Source organism: Caenorhabditis elegans, chromosome II (genome assembly GCF_000002985.6).
Source record: "Caenorhabditis elegans chromosome II".
In the NCBI taxonomy this organism is placed as follows: domain Eukaryota; kingdom Metazoa; phylum Nematoda; class Chromadorea; order Rhabditida; family Rhabditidae; genus Caenorhabditis; species Caenorhabditis elegans.
This window is the reverse complement of record NC_003280.10, coordinates 24,549-38,494: the sequence shown is the minus strand read 5'-3', so window position 1 is coordinate 38,494 and position 13,946 is coordinate 24,549. Positions and strand designations below refer to the sequence as shown.

Sequence of the window (13,946 nt, the reverse complement as noted above, 5' to 3'; positions counted from 1 at the left end):
CCAAATTTTCCAAAATTTTGGTGATTACTAATTTGCCAACACCCGTATTTTTCAACGGAAAGCAAAACATAGGCAGTAGGTAGGCACGTACACAGGAAAATAGAAATATCATCACAAAGTGCTGTAGAACTATGATGCTTCAAAAATGTTCTTTAAAAATGTTGTCCCGAATTCATAGTAGTTCAAAGTACTGAAAAATGCCGCATGACTTTTTATTTATCGCATAATGCTTTTAAATATTCAACAGTTTGTATTTATAATTTTGTGAATTCCCTTTCATTTTGGCAAAATTCTCATTTTTGAAAATAAGTTGTTATTGTTCGGTGTTTCGGTTTCTTTTATTTGTGTTTCTGTTCAGTTTTCATGTTTTATTTCTTTTGTGAAGTCGCCGATTATAACATACAACAATAGAACATAGGAAGAAGAAATGTTATTAAAACTGATGAGTGAACCAATGTCTTTAGTTTTCATTTTATTGATATTATATATTTCTACACATTGCACCCAGTGCAAGATTTTGAAAAGTTTCAATGTTTCAATACCTTCATCCAATAACTTCCTTCATCCAATAACTTCTTCTCTGATACCATATCTTTTTGGAATGCCATTACAAACAATTGTGATACCTTTTTATCTCCTATTCATTTTGAAAATCTCGTTGACAATTCCATTACCCGTTTATAACTTCCGGTGCTTATTCTTCATATCTCCCATTTTATTTACTTCCTTCTTTTCTGTATTGTGCTTAGACGATTCTCTTGCGGGATGAGTCTAATTATATTTATTGATTTTTTTTTCTCAATAAATGAACATATATATATATACCCCCGTCACGGGTCATGTAGCGTTATTTCAATTATGAGATCTCGTCAAAAACTAGGCATCGAGAGTGAGAGAAAGAGAGTTATATAGAACTATACAAATACCAGAATTTTGTTGATTTCATGTTATAACGAATAACCGATACATTTTTTTGTTGTTTTCGTTTTATTTTTAGTTTTTGCTATATTCCATATGTACAACATCAGTTGGTGTGTGAAAAAACATTTTTGATTCACAATTCCAGAAGCCTTATCTTAAAACTAAAACAATATTACCATATAAAAGTATACCGAATTTTTCATATTTTTAATCTTTCTTGTATGAATAGTTTTTTCACCTTCAGAAATATATAATTTCAGAAAAAACAACCATGAAGGTACATCAAATAGCCGATGTCTTGTTTCGTAAAAAGACATTTGACGGAGGATCACATCTTGAATCACAAATGAAACGATGTTTAACAATTCTTGACGTAATGTTCATTGCGATTGGACACATGATTGGAGCTGGAATATACGTACTCACGGGATCCGTTGTTCGAAATCAAGCAGGACCAGCAATTATACTATCTTTTATTTTCTCTGGCTTTGCTGCACTTTTGTCAGCTTTCAGCTATGCTGAATTTGGAGCAAGGTTTATTTTATTATTTTTTAACTTTACATGTTTAAACTGATAAACTTCCAGGTTTCCCCGAGCTGGAAGTGCATACACATACAGTTATGTAGGAATGGGTGAAATTTGGGCATTCATTGTCGGATGGACAGTACCACTAGAGTACATGATTGGAAACGCCGCTGTCGCTCGTTCGTGGTCTGCTTATTTCGACAATCTTGTATCTAAAAGTGTGTCCAACTGGACATTGGATACTGTTGGACGATTGAGTGATGTTCGTGCCATTTTTGAATCAGATATGCTAATACGCGTTTCAACTTACAGGGAAAAGGATTTTTTGCACTGTACCCTGACTTTTTAGCGTTCTTCCTATTGTTTCTTGTAGCAGTGGCGGTTGCAATGGGATCAAAGTTCTCTGCCAACGTGAATACTAGTTTTGTATTTTTAAATCTGGCGGTATGTTAAAGTGTCAAAACCTATTACAAAATGTTCATTCAGGTTTTGGCGTTTGTGATTATTTGTGGACTAACCTATGCAGACTTTTCACTCTGGTCAGGAACATACCAGGATGGTCGTTCAAAATTTTTCCCGTATGGAATACAAGGAGCTATTTCTGGCGCTTCCACATGCTTTTTCGCATTTATCGGATTTGAAGCTTTAGCCACTGCTGGAGAAGAAGCTAAAAACCCACATAGAACAATCCCACTGGCTACTTTCACTTCTTTGGCAATTATAAGTGTCATATATGTACTTATGGGCGCCTCATTGACGCTGATGATACCATACGACTTAGTTGATCCTGATGCCGCGTTTGCTGCTGCATTCGAAATGAAAGGAGCAACTGTTGCCAAGATTATAATGAGTGTTGGTGCACTAGCGGGTATGTTGAACAATCTAGTTACTGGATCATTCGCTCTTCCACGAGCTGTATATGCAATGGCTGATGATGGTCTTATCTTCGGGTGGTTTGGGGTGATAAACTCAAAAACAAAAACCCCTCTCAATGCAACTATTGTGTTTACTATAATAAACGCAATTTTGGCACTGGTCTTCGATCTGCAGGCGCTTGTCGACTTTTTGTCAATTGGAACTCTGTTGGCTTATTCAATGGTCTCAATCTGTGTTATTATTTTGCGGCATCAATCCCATCTTGTAGATGGTAGTGCAACTGATTATGATAATGGTAAGATTTTATAAAGCAACACACACGTGTTTAGCAAAATTAACAAAATAAAAATTTTAAGGCGGATGCCTGAAGTCGTGGGTACCATTTCAAGGTGTTTGGGAAAATTTCTCAGAGGGGATTTCAATTCGCGTAGCTGTCGCAGGATTAATTTTTGGTTATATTTGCCTGGCAATTCCATTCAGAACAGGAATATTTAGCAATGCTGGTGGTATTATTTTATTGACAGTCGGTGCTGCCTTTTCACTGTTATCATTCGTTTTTATTTTGGGCCATGAACAGAATAAGTCAACATCTACGTATAAGGTGAACAGAAACATTTTACAAAAAATAATAAGTTCAAAAGTTTAAGGTGCCACTTGTTCCATTCATTCCATGCCTTGGTCTACTCATCAATGTCTTCATGATGGTGTATCTAAACTCAATGACTTGGATTCGTCTTTTTGTATGGTTGGCGATTGGCATTGTAATCTACATTTGTTATGGTATCCGTCACAGCAAAGAAGGTCAAAAATTGAGTAAGATTGATGTACATAATGAGATTATGTCGAGAACCTCTGATACTAAAGTTCACTGATTTCAGCCTTTTGTGCAATGCATTTTTGTATATAATATTTTAACTATAAAGCTTTATTTACAAAAACAATTGATATGGTGAATGACAGTGATTTGTGATACCAGTATTAGAGAAAATTAAAAATTACAATTGTAAAAGTTACTGTTAGAATCAAACTTTTTTGATTGGCACCGCCGTCTGGAATAACCCTGGTGCCACTGGATGCAATCCAGGTGACGTTTGGGGTGGAGCAACACCGACTGGACTCTTATTCAGTGTTGGTGAAGCTTGTGCCAACACGGCTGCAATTGCAGCAGCGTCAGCATCTTGAGGGACTTCTGTGTGCATTTGATCGTGGTGATTGTTAGATTTGGATGGTCCTCCACCAACTGGATCGGTTTGATCGAATGGGAATTCAGCATCAAATTTCATGTATTCTGTAAAAAAAAACTTCGAGATGTATAAAACGAGCACTTAGCTCACCAGTCAGATCAAGTCCTCCGGACTTGTCTACGTCAAACTTGAAAAACAATTTGGGAAAGTTTTCTCTTGGTTTGACTAAGAATCGTTCAGCAAGCACACGTTCAAGTTCTTCACGACTCAATGCCATATTGAAATCTTCATCGAAATCTTCGAAAACTTTGGCAAAGTATGCGGTCCGAGATTTTTCATTCTTGCTTGAGGCTTCGTGGAAATGCTCTTCGTACTCGGCAAGGCTCACTTTCCCGTCATCTAAAGTAGTTTGCTAATTTCTCAACGCTTTAAACATCACTTACGGTTCTTATCTAACGTATCAAACTCTTCTTTCTTTGCATCAACATATGCAAGTTCCATGTGAAGAAATTCGTCGAATGAGACTACTTTGTCTCTATTGTGATCAACACGAAGGAATCTTTGCTCTGTTAATTGATACAAATTTCAAAAAAGATGAGAAAACGTACCATGGTTTTCCTGTTTTGTATGGAAAACATTAAAATCTTCTTCTAGGGGTAATGGCACCGGAGCTGAAAAAGTTAAGCCAAAAAAGAGAAAGCAGAGAAGACGTTTAATCATTGAACAAAGAGATATAGCCAAGTAGGGAGAAATCTGCCCTTGTAGCGACGTAAGTACTTCCTTTTAAAGGGAACATCTAAGCTGTAGGCGGGTGCTAAGAACAAGTGTGTTGACCTGTGTCCGCAAGTGTGTTCAAAATACTGGTTCTAGCAAATGTGTAATGACATGATACTTACTGATTTTGTACTTGTTTTCTTGTTATCTACAATAATCTAAAAAGTAATTATTTAGACTGTTTACATGTTCTGAGGCAATTTTAAAACTATTTTATAGTGTAATTATAAATTAATACTTATGTTATTTATATGCAATGTTACTCCCAGCTGTAGTTTTCTGTTGTTATTTTTGACAACGTAAACTTATCAAAATTTTAACTTGAAAGAACATCATCATCTCGCGAAAAAATTTCTTCAAGATATTGAATCAACTAGAATATCTAATGAAATTAGCTGAATCTTCAAAAAAACTGTCATCGGCCAGCATTTGCTTCTTGAGGACGTTAATCATCTTTTACAGCACTTTCACTGAACACATACTTTAGTGTAATAACAGATTCGATGTTTGATCAAGGGATGCTGATGTTCTGAACATCAAGATTCCATACATTCCTTCTGGAGTATCCTGACAGAGAAGGAAAATTGTATTCACATTGCAACATAAAATATTAAAATGTTTATTGAGGAAAATCAGAATTTTGGAGGATTCCAAATCATTTTGAAATTGTCGATCCGCGTTTCATGATCGTCATTCTCAACGTCCATTTGAACGGTTTCCATTCAATTACCATTGGACCTCCAAATAGCACCAATTCAGAACTTTCATCAATATGCATTGTTACACAATGTGAAAAGAAGGAAGTTCTGAATGAGTCAAGCTTATTTGTATATTATAGAGTTCTAAGACCTTACCCAAGATCAGTGAGTCTTGAAGGAATAGCTTTAGAGTATTTGGTTAAATGCTCAAACACGTCGATAACATATGTATAATGCTCAACAACCAGGAAGAGTGAGGTACCAATTGGCTTCTTAGTGTCGATCCAGTTCTGAATTATATTTTTTTTTTAACTAGTAGTGGGTTAAATACTGTGCTTTACTTAAACACATGGTGTCCGGCTGTCTCATTGCGGTTTGATCGACAAAAAATGCGGGAATTTTTTTCCAAAAAATTTCACGTTAGCACGTTCTTAACCATTCAAAACCAGTTAAGAAATCTGCATCTAAATTCCCGCGATTCTCATAGATCTGCGTAGATCAAATCAATATGGGGCACTCTGACACCACGTACTTAAAAGCGCAGACCTTATTGTTCTGTTCGTGACAGGACCGGGTACCGTATTTCTGAGTGGAAAATCAAAAAGATCCGCACCAAACTTGGCCAAAGTATAATATTACAAAATTTCTCACCATAGCCAATTCTTGTAGTTTTTCAATCGGGAAGCCCAGATAGATAATGTGTACATGATTGTTTTTCAGCCGAAGAAGCATATCGTCCAACGGGACCGGATTATAATACGGAAACTGGAGATAAATCTCCTTACTGTTTTTCACCTGAAATTTATCAAAAGTTGAAGGCGGAAAGCTTGAAGTGTTCTGTACCAATTGTTCATCAAACATCCATAAAGTATTCTGACGCACCACAAACCCAATCTCCTTTAATATTTTTTGGTTATGATCAATGAATTTACGGAACTTTGCAAATGTTTCATAGTCGCATCCGTCAATTTTCAGCTCTGACACATGAAGCTCAACGTTTTTGAGCAGACTTGGAAGGGCATACAAGTGAAATTTTTTAATACGTGTTCCATTTCTCAAATATTCGGATATAAGCTTCTGGAACGCAACTTCAGGAGTTATTGAAATAATGTGCTGGAAGTTGTAGCCGTTTGAGCGATACAAAACAAGAGTGCAACCAATGATGTCAGTTTCACTCAAAGTCCACGTTCTATCATTGACTTCAATGTACAAATCTGATAACCCAACGTTTTCTAGTTTGAAAGGTGCAAGTTTGGCTGTTTTATGATATGCCGGAATCGATAAATTAATTTGCTCCCTGAAAATGTTTTGTTTTTCAATGTGTTCAAATTACATGAACACAAAATTCTGAGAATGCGTATTGCACAACATATTTGACGCGCAAAATATCTCGTAGCGAAAATCACAGTAATTCTTTAAATGACTACTGTAGCGCTGGTGGCGATTTACGCGTTCAGTAGTCATTTACAAAATTACTGTGGTTTTCGCTACGAGATATAAACATGTTGCGCAATACGTATTCTCAGAATTTTGTGTTCCCGTAATAAATACTGGTTAATTAACCGTGCGGTTAATGAACCAGTATTTTTTTAAATATCAATATTAAATAGTATACCTTTTTTTCAGGCTCAAATATTTGACAACGGATTTTACAGATTCATATGATAGTGGTGATATGTCTACACAGGCCATAATATAAAAAATCGATTATATGCAATTGTTTTTTCTCGCTGTGAATGTGTTGAAATCGATTTCGAAATCGAAAAAATATTTTCCCCCAACGACACTCCACTATCCCGCAACGAGAGATGTTTATCGTAAATCAACAGAGCAACTTTTTCGACTTTTACAGTTTTTTAATTGTTGTAAAAGCTTTTTCTTATACTCATTTAGTTAAAAGTTTGATTAAACTAATTTAAAATTATTTTTTCCAGTATCACAAATGGGGGACGATTTAGATTCGTTGACAGACCAGCTTAGCAGTGGATTTCAGGTCGATCCTCTAGCTCTTGGTGAGACTCCTTTTTTAAACACAAAAAGTAAACATTGATTTTTTCAGGTGAACATCCGAGGTATTCGCAGTACAAAAATCTTACAAAAGCTGCAGAACAACAAGCAAAGCGTCGTGAAGAAACGCTTGAGCGGCAAAAAAATGGCCGCTTTGACACATTTATGAAACTACGAAATTTAGCTTTTGATGACGTTACTTCTGACGAAGACGATGAACAAAAAATTGAGACAACTACTGCTGAAAAACACACTGGAAAATTTAAAAAGTAAGTAATTTCCTAAAAGTTCGAATTCTTAAACTAAAAAAAAACTATATTTCAATTTTTAAAGATATGCCGACAAAATGATGTTGAGTGAGTGGCTTGTGGATATTCCGGAATCACTTTCTTCCGACTGGACGATGGTTATGGCTCCAGTGGGCAAACGGACACTTGTCGTTGCATCACGAGTTTGTTTTTAATGATTTAATTATTAAAAACCCGGGATAATCTTGTATTTCAGGGCTTCACAGTTGCATATAACAAAGGCGGAAGAGAAGTATCGCGATTTCAGTCTCGCCTTCCTGGTGGAAATACTCGTGCTAAAAGTATGTGTGTTTTTAGAAATAAATAAAAAATCGATTTCAATGTGCTCACTTTATAGATCAGGCTTGGACAATTCTTGACTGCATCTACTCGAATCAGACATACTATGTGCTCGATCTTCTTTCATGGAATGCACACGAATATGTTGAGAGTCCATACGATTTCCGCCAATTTATGCTAAAGTCTAAACTTGAAGAGGCTCCTGAACTAGCGAAATCTACGCCTGGCTTCAGGAATATTTTCTCACCGATTCCCAGCTGTCCGTGCTCCCAAGATCAGATGGCGGAGCTTATGAAAAACGAGATCAGGTAATAATAAATAAAAAAACCAAAAATTGCGAAATCGGTTTATTCAAATTCTCGCTTTTTGCTTTGTTTCAAAAAGTTTCAAAATTTCAAAAAATTTAATTTTCGAATAGAATATAGAAGAAATACTGTAACATTTTTTTGAGAAATTTTCACAACGTTTAATTTAACTTGGTAGTTTTGGACCGTTTTGGGTCTGCAAATGCACTCAAATTCCCTGAAATTCCCTCAAAAAGTCAAATTTCCCTACTACACCTTTAATATTTGTTCCAGTTTCCGTCTCGATGGACTCCTCTTCTATCATAATTCGGTTGTATACCAACCTGGACAATCACCTCTAGTCGGATGGCTTAAACCATGGATGTTACCTGAAATCCTCAATGTCCCGGTACCGGAAAAATATAAGGCCGAGTCAAACGGACAATCATCTTCACAGTTCATCGAATCATTCAATCAAAAGCATAAACATCAGTCGAAAATCGATAGATCTATGGAGCATTAAATGTTTTTTATTTATTCATTATTTTATTCCCCCCCCCCCCCCCCCCTATTTTCCAATTTCCTTTTCAGGTAAGTTTTACCCTTTTCGTGTCAGAGTACTAACTCTCTCTCTTCTTGTCTTCAACTTCTTTTTCTTCGTTGAAAAAAGAAATATAATCCTTTTGTATGTCGAAATAAATATTATTGTGTTCTTCTTGTTCCCGAATATTTTCAATTTTCAACCTTTTCCATATGAGACTGCCAACAGAGATGGATAATCGTTTTCGTTTCGCTTCGTAGAACTGTCCCTCCCTTTCCCCTCTATTCCACTCAAATCCAGTCTGACTGTCTTTTTTCGAAATAAAAAGAGACAGAGAGAGAGATGGGCAAGAAAATGAAGAAAATCGGTTTTTCTGCTGCTTCGATCAATTATTTTTATCTCCTAATCCCTCTTCGTCTCTATTCACCGACACCGCTTCTTTAAAATTTCACGTTTTTTTTGTCTGTAGGATTCTCAAAAAAAAAATGCCGCCAATTTATGAACAACTTTCAAATTTTCTTAAAATTGAAGTGTATTTTTGCAATTATTACGGGATATACACAAAATTTTGAGAATGCGTATTCCACAACATATTTGACGCGCTAAATATCTCGTAACGAAAATTACAGTATCTCTTTAAATGACTACTGTAGCTCTTGTGTCGATTTACGGGTTCGATTTTCTGTTAATGAATTGAAAGCAATATATTATTTAATTTAAATGAGACAGTAATACAAAAAAAAAACGAAGGAAAATGTAATATCGCTGTCACTGAGAAATTCTTTTGAAAATCGACGCAAGATCTCCAGTAGTCATTTAAATAGTCACTGTAGTTTTCGCTACACAGATATTTTGCGCGTCAAATATGATGTGCAATATGCATTAAGTATCAGAATTTTTTGTTGCCGTAATAATAAATTGGAAAATATGTCGATTTCCACAGCTCGTGTACTCCTCGAGCAATAGTTTTAAAATGTTTCTTTTTGCTAAAGTTCCTAATTTCAGAGTATTTTCCTAAATTGTTTTTGTATTTGAAATTCTAATCACCAACTCGTATAGTCACGTGGTGTCAAGTTGTCCCATCGCTTGACTGCACACGAAAGATGGGAAAAATGTTTTTTTGCAATAATTGTGACGTCACATCGCATTTCGAATAATTGATTTTCAATTTAAGCTTCGATTTTCATAATTTTTAAATATAATGTTTAAAATAAAATTGTGTTTTTATTGCATTTTGCTTCAAAAAATGATAAAACAATTTCACGAAAATCGGCTCTTAAATTGAAAAACAATTATTCGAAGTTCGCTGTGACGTCATAAGTTTTCATGTGCAGTAGAGCGAAGGGACAGCCTGACACCACGTGAGATTTCATTCAAGAAACTGTAAAAAACCGCTTTACGACATGGAGCACATGTACTGAATAGTATAAGATTGTTCCATTTTCAAAAGATTTTCATGTGTCAAATGAGTTTTTTTTTCTCGTGGTACAAAGCATAATTGCCTATCTTTACTCTTTATTTCTCTCCCATAAGGGATCCCTTCTCTTGCTAAATGCCAAATTTCGCACAAAAAAAATGATGACCTCCAAGGTCTCCATGGTCAACAGGTTAGGTGCGTCGGAAGAGGGGCATGTACGGCCAATCTTGTTACAAAGAGAGGCATAAGAGAAAATGCAGACAAGAAAGAAGACACTTTAGAGGACACACTGTGACGCAATTATCATTAGAAATTGATTTGCTTCTACAAATATTTTACTTTCCTTTTATTCGAATTGTATTGAAAATTCCATTTTAAACATACACATATTCACATTTAGTATGCGATCTTCGAATTACACCTTCAACATATCCATTCTGATTATTTTCTCATTTATATTATCGATTTTTGCCCAACTTGACTGCGATATATTGGATCCTGCATGTCGTGCAAAGTATAGGAATGGAGTCAGACACACCGATGCTAGGAAGAAGCTCAACCACAAATGCAACTATCAGGACATTTGGCTGGTTCCCGGAAGGGCTGACGCAAGTTGCAGTATGTACTTTTCCATTTTTTGTTATCCATAATTGTTTGATTCACAAAGAAGCTATTTTTAAGCACGACCCGGAGCAAAAAAAATATTGGATATTAACCCGAGCCAAGTTCATATAAAGCCAGACGTTGTTCGATTCCCAGGATGCTTTACTTTGGAAATTAAGAATGTCAAAGTTAAAGATCTACCAGAAGCGCTTGACAATAGTTTTTTTGCGAAAGCGGAATATCAGTGGTGGAATGTAAAGGACTTTTCCAACATGAAGTGTCAAAACGCGAGTAATAATGGATGTGGTGGCTATGGAAACAATTGTTATTTTTGTGATGTATGTGAATCTTTGACCAATTTGGAGCAGAATGAAGAAGACCAATCTAATAGTTTGGCTGGGCAATTGCGTGGGATCAATTGTCCGCATAGACCTGGGTTTTATACTTTCAGAAAGGTATACACTTAAAAAATTGAAGCAGGGGTGGGCGGCAATTGCCGTTCGTTTTGCCGTTCATTTTCATTTTTGGCAAATTGTCGATTTGCCATGTGTCGGAAATGTTTCGAGGGATTTTTTAAAAGACGGAAAAACTTAAAACTGTGCTTTTTTGAAAATTTTTTCACGTTTTCTTTAATAATATCATATAATTTGCTTACTGTTCAGAATAGATGTAGCAACATTTATAGGATGTGTACAATTTTGCCGATTAAAATTGAAATTCTGAAATTTCCAAGAAAAAAGTACAAAATCACAATTTTCCGATAATTTTCGGCAAATTCGGCAAATCGATTTTGACCGAAATTCCAATTCCGACAGTTTGCCGGAAATTTCAATTTCGACAATTTGCCGATTTGCCGGAAAAATCGTTTGCCGCCCACCTCTTAATTCAAAGAGATTTGATGTGAATTTTAAGATAATAAATTTCTTGAAAATGATCAAGAAATTGTCCAGCAATTTTTCTGCAAACTGCAAGCTTTCGAAAAAAAATCCATAATTGTGAGATTTTGAATTTCTCCAACTGTCTTTTTCAAAAATTACTTATTAAAATGGTGACTTGAAAATTTAGGAGTTCTGTTTCAATGATTGGTCAGCATTTGATGCGGATGGTGATTGTGAGATGGATTTCCTTCAAGGTGATAGAGGAGATTATAAGAGTGCCCTAGGAAGTCTTCAACAAGTTGGATACGTCAGTTCTAAAAATTCGGGAAAATTAAATTAGAAATCGTTTAGGGCTCAGTAATTGCCAAAATCCGATTAGCCTTCAACGCAACTGGATCAGTTTTAAGAAAACGAGTACTAAAAGAAGAACAAATTGAAGAGACCGTAGCCAAGGAGCTGGAGGAGCGTCGTCGTACCTGGGATGTTAATAATGGCCAATTTGACAAGTTTAGCCAGTGGTACATAGAATATAGGAAAAATTTGTGGCATAAGTGAGTCATTTTCATATTAAATTATTTTTGAATTCCCACGCAAATTAATGATTATTGGTTTGTCTTGTTTTTTCTTTAATATTGCTAATTAGCTAGAAATGTCTTGAAACTTTGGTGAACTGAAACATCAAATTGAATATTAAAGAAAAAAAAACAAGAAAAACCAACAATGATCATTAATTTGCGTGGGAATTCAAAAATAGTAAGACTAGTTTTTTGAATTTTTGCGAAATTGGAAAAATCATAAAAATTCAGAAATTTTGTATTAAATTGTTTATAGTTATATTCAGTCCCTACAGCCTAATTTATTAAAATCAAAATTCTTAAAAGACTCTACTCCACCTTTATTATGCAAATCGATTTTTACATTTTAAACATGGTACATCGTGACAATAATAAAGTGTGCCCCAATTCGCCATACTTCGCGCACAAAACGGTTTTTTTTAATAGAAAAAAACATATTTTTCATATAATTTTACGCGAAAATTTAAAATTTTCAAAAAAAAATTTCAAAAACTTTTTTTTCAATTTTAAAATTTTAAAATTTTTTTTTTGTAATGTCAAATTTATTCAAATAAAAAGTTTAATTTTAGCACAGTATCTAATTTTAAAAAATGTATCGATTAGTTCCCCTTTGCCAAAAAAGTGCATTTTTAACATGGTGCACCGGTGCATCTAGAAGAAAAAAATAGCAAATTTGGAGCACACTTAAGTGTGCTCCAATTCAACATGCTCTACGCGCAAAATATAATTTTTCAATGAAAAATAACATGTTTCATTTAATTTTACACGGAAATTTGAAATTTTCGAAAAAAAATTTGTTTCAAATTTTAAATTTTTGAATTTTTTGCATTTTTCAAATTTTCAGAAAAAAATTTATTTCAAATAAAAAAGTTTAATTTTTGCAAATAATGTTGTTTTTTTTTTAAAAATTGAATTTTTCAGCGGAAAATAACAACTTTTCAATGGAAAAGAAATTCAAAAATTTGTAAAATATTTCAGAGACGACTATCTGCCATGGCTTCTTTATGAAAATGAAATTTCTTGCTTGAAATTGACGTTTGACGTTTGTGAACGACCACCACGAAGAATAAACTATGGGGGCCGCAACCGATACACTTGTGAAAACTAATTTCATCTAACTTTCGCCCATTTGTGATCGGTAGGAATTCAATTTTAATTTTTTTTGTGTTTAAAAATATCGATTTCTTGTCACTTTCTTTGTTTGATCTCAATATATACTCATAAATGAAAAAAAAGTTTATTATTACAATATCTGAGCTCCTCTCATAATTGCATTAGCTTTTCGTGCGGCTTCTTTCTTCTTTGCCAACTTTTCCTCTTGCTCCTTTTCCTTCTTTTTCTTCGCTTCTCGAAGATGCTTCATTGCATCTGCATTTCTTTTTTTCGCCAACTCCAGATCGCTTTCCGTCATTTCACGACAACGAGAAGACTTTTTCTGAAAATTCGTGGTTTTTTTTTGCAAATATCATTTTAACGAACACTTACAAGTGAGCGAGGCGTAGAAGTTTTCCTTTTTGCGGAGACAGGTAATTTTAACGATTTTTCAGTTACTTCTGTCATTAGCGCATCCACCTGCTCGTGCAATTCTTCCCTGAAAATATAAATTTTCAATTATAATTTTAAATTTGAAAAAGTCAACCTAATTTCTTGAATGAACTCTTGCTTCCGTTGATTCACCACGTCTCTTGTAATCTTTGCATTTGCTGCACTTTGCTGGCGAACCTGAAGTCAATAATAATTAATATTTTTGAGAACTGAAAGAAAAATCGATACCTGTCGTAACCGAGCAATGCGTCGGCGCTTTTTTTCCTGTTTTATAAGCTCTGTCTTCTGTTCATCGCGCAATTTAACCATAATGACGAGTGAAGAGATGAGTAGTAGTTGCTAGTTTTCAACAAATTGATATTTTGAAAATGAAAATAATAAATTTGAGTTTGCCTCGTATTGAAAACGCGTATCGCGTCAAGACACCGTAAATGCGTCAATGACGCTGTGTTGGCACACATTCAGTTTTTAGAGGGGATTCAAACGTGAGGTTTTAATCGGTTTTCAACATGTTAGGCATATCGATCGATG

General features: G+C 34.8%; 6 protein-coding genes and 1 non-coding gene across 7 annotated transcripts; 4 read left to right on the top strand and 3 right to left on the bottom strand.

The window, feature by feature from the left end:
* Positions 1 to 1,181: 1,181 nt before the first annotated feature.
* F23F1.6 (Cationic amino acid transporter C-terminal domain-containing protein) lies at positions 1,182 to 3,293 on the top strand. The gene is made up of 6 exons (NM_061241.5): positions 1,182 to 1,455; positions 1,507 to 1,708; positions 1,759 to 1,890; positions 1,933 to 2,617; positions 2,679 to 2,923; positions 2,970 to 3,293. Exons 1-6 carry the CDS (start codon positions 1,193 to 1,195, stop codon positions 3,192 to 3,194), a joined length of 1,752 nt encoding a protein of 583 aa, NP_493642.1. The 5' UTR covers positions 1,182 to 1,192; the 3' UTR covers positions 3,195 to 3,293.
* Positions 3,225 to 4,291, bottom strand: F23F1.2 (EF-hand domain-containing protein). The gene is made up of 4 exons (NM_061240.4): positions 4,115 to 4,291; positions 3,950 to 4,072; positions 3,657 to 3,905; positions 3,225 to 3,610 (listed from the first exon to the last, which is right to left on the bottom strand). The coding sequence occupies exons 1-4, from the start codon at positions 4,224 to 4,226 to the stop codon at positions 3,345 to 3,347; spliced, it is 750 nt and encodes a 249-aa protein (NP_493641.2). The 5' UTR covers positions 4,227 to 4,291; the 3' UTR covers positions 3,225 to 3,344.
* Positions 4,292 to 4,294: 3 nt separating this feature from the next.
* On the top strand, positions 4,295 to 4,420 carry F23F1.11. Its single transcript, NR_050777.1, has one exon. It is a non-coding gene; the product is annotated as an Unclassified non-coding RNA F23F1.11 (non-coding RNA).
* Positions 4,421 to 4,883: 463 nt separating this feature from the next.
* fbxc-54 (FTH domain-containing protein) lies at positions 4,884 to 6,776 on the bottom strand. Its single transcript, NM_061239.6, has 5 exons — positions 6,594 to 6,776; positions 5,822 to 6,275; positions 5,630 to 5,773; positions 5,135 to 5,268; positions 4,884 to 5,086 (listed from the first exon to the last, which is right to left on the bottom strand). The coding sequence occupies exons 1-5, from the start codon at positions 6,668 to 6,670 to the stop codon at positions 4,936 to 4,938; spliced, it is 960 nt and encodes a 319-aa protein (NP_493640.2). The 5' UTR covers positions 6,671 to 6,776; the 3' UTR covers positions 4,884 to 4,935.
* A 134-nt stretch (positions 6,777 to 6,910) lies between these two features.
* On the top strand, positions 6,911 to 8,434 carry F23F1.5 (Snurportin-1). The gene is made up of 6 exons (NM_061238.3): positions 6,911 to 6,990; positions 7,038 to 7,254; positions 7,319 to 7,436; positions 7,490 to 7,574; positions 7,631 to 7,880; positions 8,151 to 8,434. The coding sequence occupies exons 1-6, from the start codon at positions 6,921 to 6,923 to the stop codon at positions 8,377 to 8,379; spliced, it is 969 nt and encodes a 322-aa protein (NP_493639.1). The 5' UTR covers positions 6,911 to 6,920; the 3' UTR covers positions 8,380 to 8,434.
* A 1,637-nt stretch (positions 8,435 to 10,071) lies between these two features.
* Positions 10,072 to 13,121, top strand: F23F1.4 (DUF7753 domain-containing protein). The gene is made up of 5 exons (NM_061237.8): positions 10,072 to 10,432; positions 10,496 to 10,872; positions 11,483 to 11,602; positions 11,647 to 11,846; positions 12,849 to 13,121. Exons 1-5 carry the CDS (start codon positions 10,216 to 10,218, stop codon positions 12,976 to 12,978), a joined length of 1,044 nt encoding a protein of 347 aa, NP_493638.3. The 5' UTR covers positions 10,072 to 10,215; the 3' UTR covers positions 12,979 to 13,121.
* Positions 13,049 to 13,829, bottom strand: enee-1 (Coiled-coil domain-containing protein 86). The gene is made up of 4 exons (NM_061235.5): positions 13,644 to 13,829; positions 13,510 to 13,592; positions 13,356 to 13,461; positions 13,049 to 13,305 (listed from the first exon to the last, which is right to left on the bottom strand). The coding sequence occupies exons 1-4, from the start codon at positions 13,722 to 13,724 to the stop codon at positions 13,114 to 13,116; spliced, it is 462 nt and encodes a 153-aa protein (NP_493636.1). The 5' UTR covers positions 13,725 to 13,829; the 3' UTR covers positions 13,049 to 13,113.
* Positions 13,830 to 13,946: the final 117 nt, after the last annotated feature.

Coding starts and splice junctions, on each gene's coding strand:
- F23F1.4 (NM_061237.8), top strand. CDS start 10,216: ATGCGATCTTCGAATTACACCTTCAACATATCCATTCTGATTATTTTC. Junction 10,873..11,482: donor GGTTTTATACTTTCAGAAAG/GTATACACTTAA, acceptor TTGAAAATTTAG/GAGTTCTGTTTCAATGATTG. Junction 11,847..12,848: donor AGGAAAAATTTGTGGCATAA/GTGAGTCATTTT, acceptor AAAATATTTCAG/AGACGACTATCTGCCATGGC.
- fbxc-54 (NM_061239.6), bottom strand. CDS start 6,670: ATGGCCTGTGTAGACATATCACCACTATCATATGAATCTGTAAAATCC. Junction 5,269..5,629: donor AACTACAAGAATTGGCTATG/GTGAGAAATTTT, acceptor AATATAATTCAG/AACTGGATCGACACTAAGAA. Junction 5,087..5,134: donor TCAAGACTCACTGATCTTGG/GTAAGGTCTTAG, acceptor TGACTCATTCAG/AACTTCCTTCTTTTCACATT.
- F23F1.5 (NM_061238.3), top strand. CDS start 6,921: ATGGGGGACGATTTAGATTCGTTGACAGACCAGCTTAGCAGTGGATTT. Junction 7,437..7,489: donor CACTTGTCGTTGCATCACGA/GTTTGTTTTTAA, acceptor CTTGTATTTCAG/GGCTTCACAGTTGCATATAA. Junction 7,881..8,150: donor CTTATGAAAAACGAGATCAG/GTAATAATAAAT, acceptor TATTTGTTCCAG/TTTCCGTCTCGATGGACTCC.
- F23F1.2 (NM_061240.4), bottom strand. CDS start 4,226: ATGATTAAACGTCTTCTCTGCTTTCTCTTTTTTGGCTTAACTTTTTCA. Junction 4,073..4,114: donor TACAAAACAGGAAAACCATG/GTACGTTTTCTC, acceptor ATCAATTAACAG/AGCAAAGATTCCTTCGTGTT. Junction 3,611..3,656: donor CGGAGGACTTGATCTGACTG/GTGAGCTAAGTG, acceptor TTTTTTTTACAG/AATACATGAAATTTGATGCT.
- F23F1.6 (NM_061241.5), top strand. CDS start 1,193: ATGAAGGTACATCAAATAGCCGATGTCTTGTTTCGTAAAAAGACATTT. Junction 1,709..1,758: donor CTGTTGGACGATTGAGTGAT/GTTCGTGCCATT, acceptor TTCAACTTACAG/GGAAAAGGATTTTTTGCACT. Junction 2,924..2,969: donor AGTCAACATCTACGTATAAG/GTGAACAGAAAC, acceptor CAAAAGTTTAAG/GTGCCACTTGTTCCATTCAT.
- enee-1 (NM_061235.5), bottom strand. CDS start 13,724: ATGGTTAAATTGCGCGATGAACAGAAGACAGAGCTTATAAAACAGGAA. Junction 13,593..13,643: donor GCATTGCTCGGTTACGACAG/GTATCGATTTTT, acceptor TATTGACTTCAG/GTTCGCCAGCAAAGTGCAGC. Junction 13,462..13,509: donor GAGTTCATTCAAGAAATTAG/GTTGACTTTTTC, acceptor TTATATTTTCAG/GGAAGAATTGCACGAGCAGG.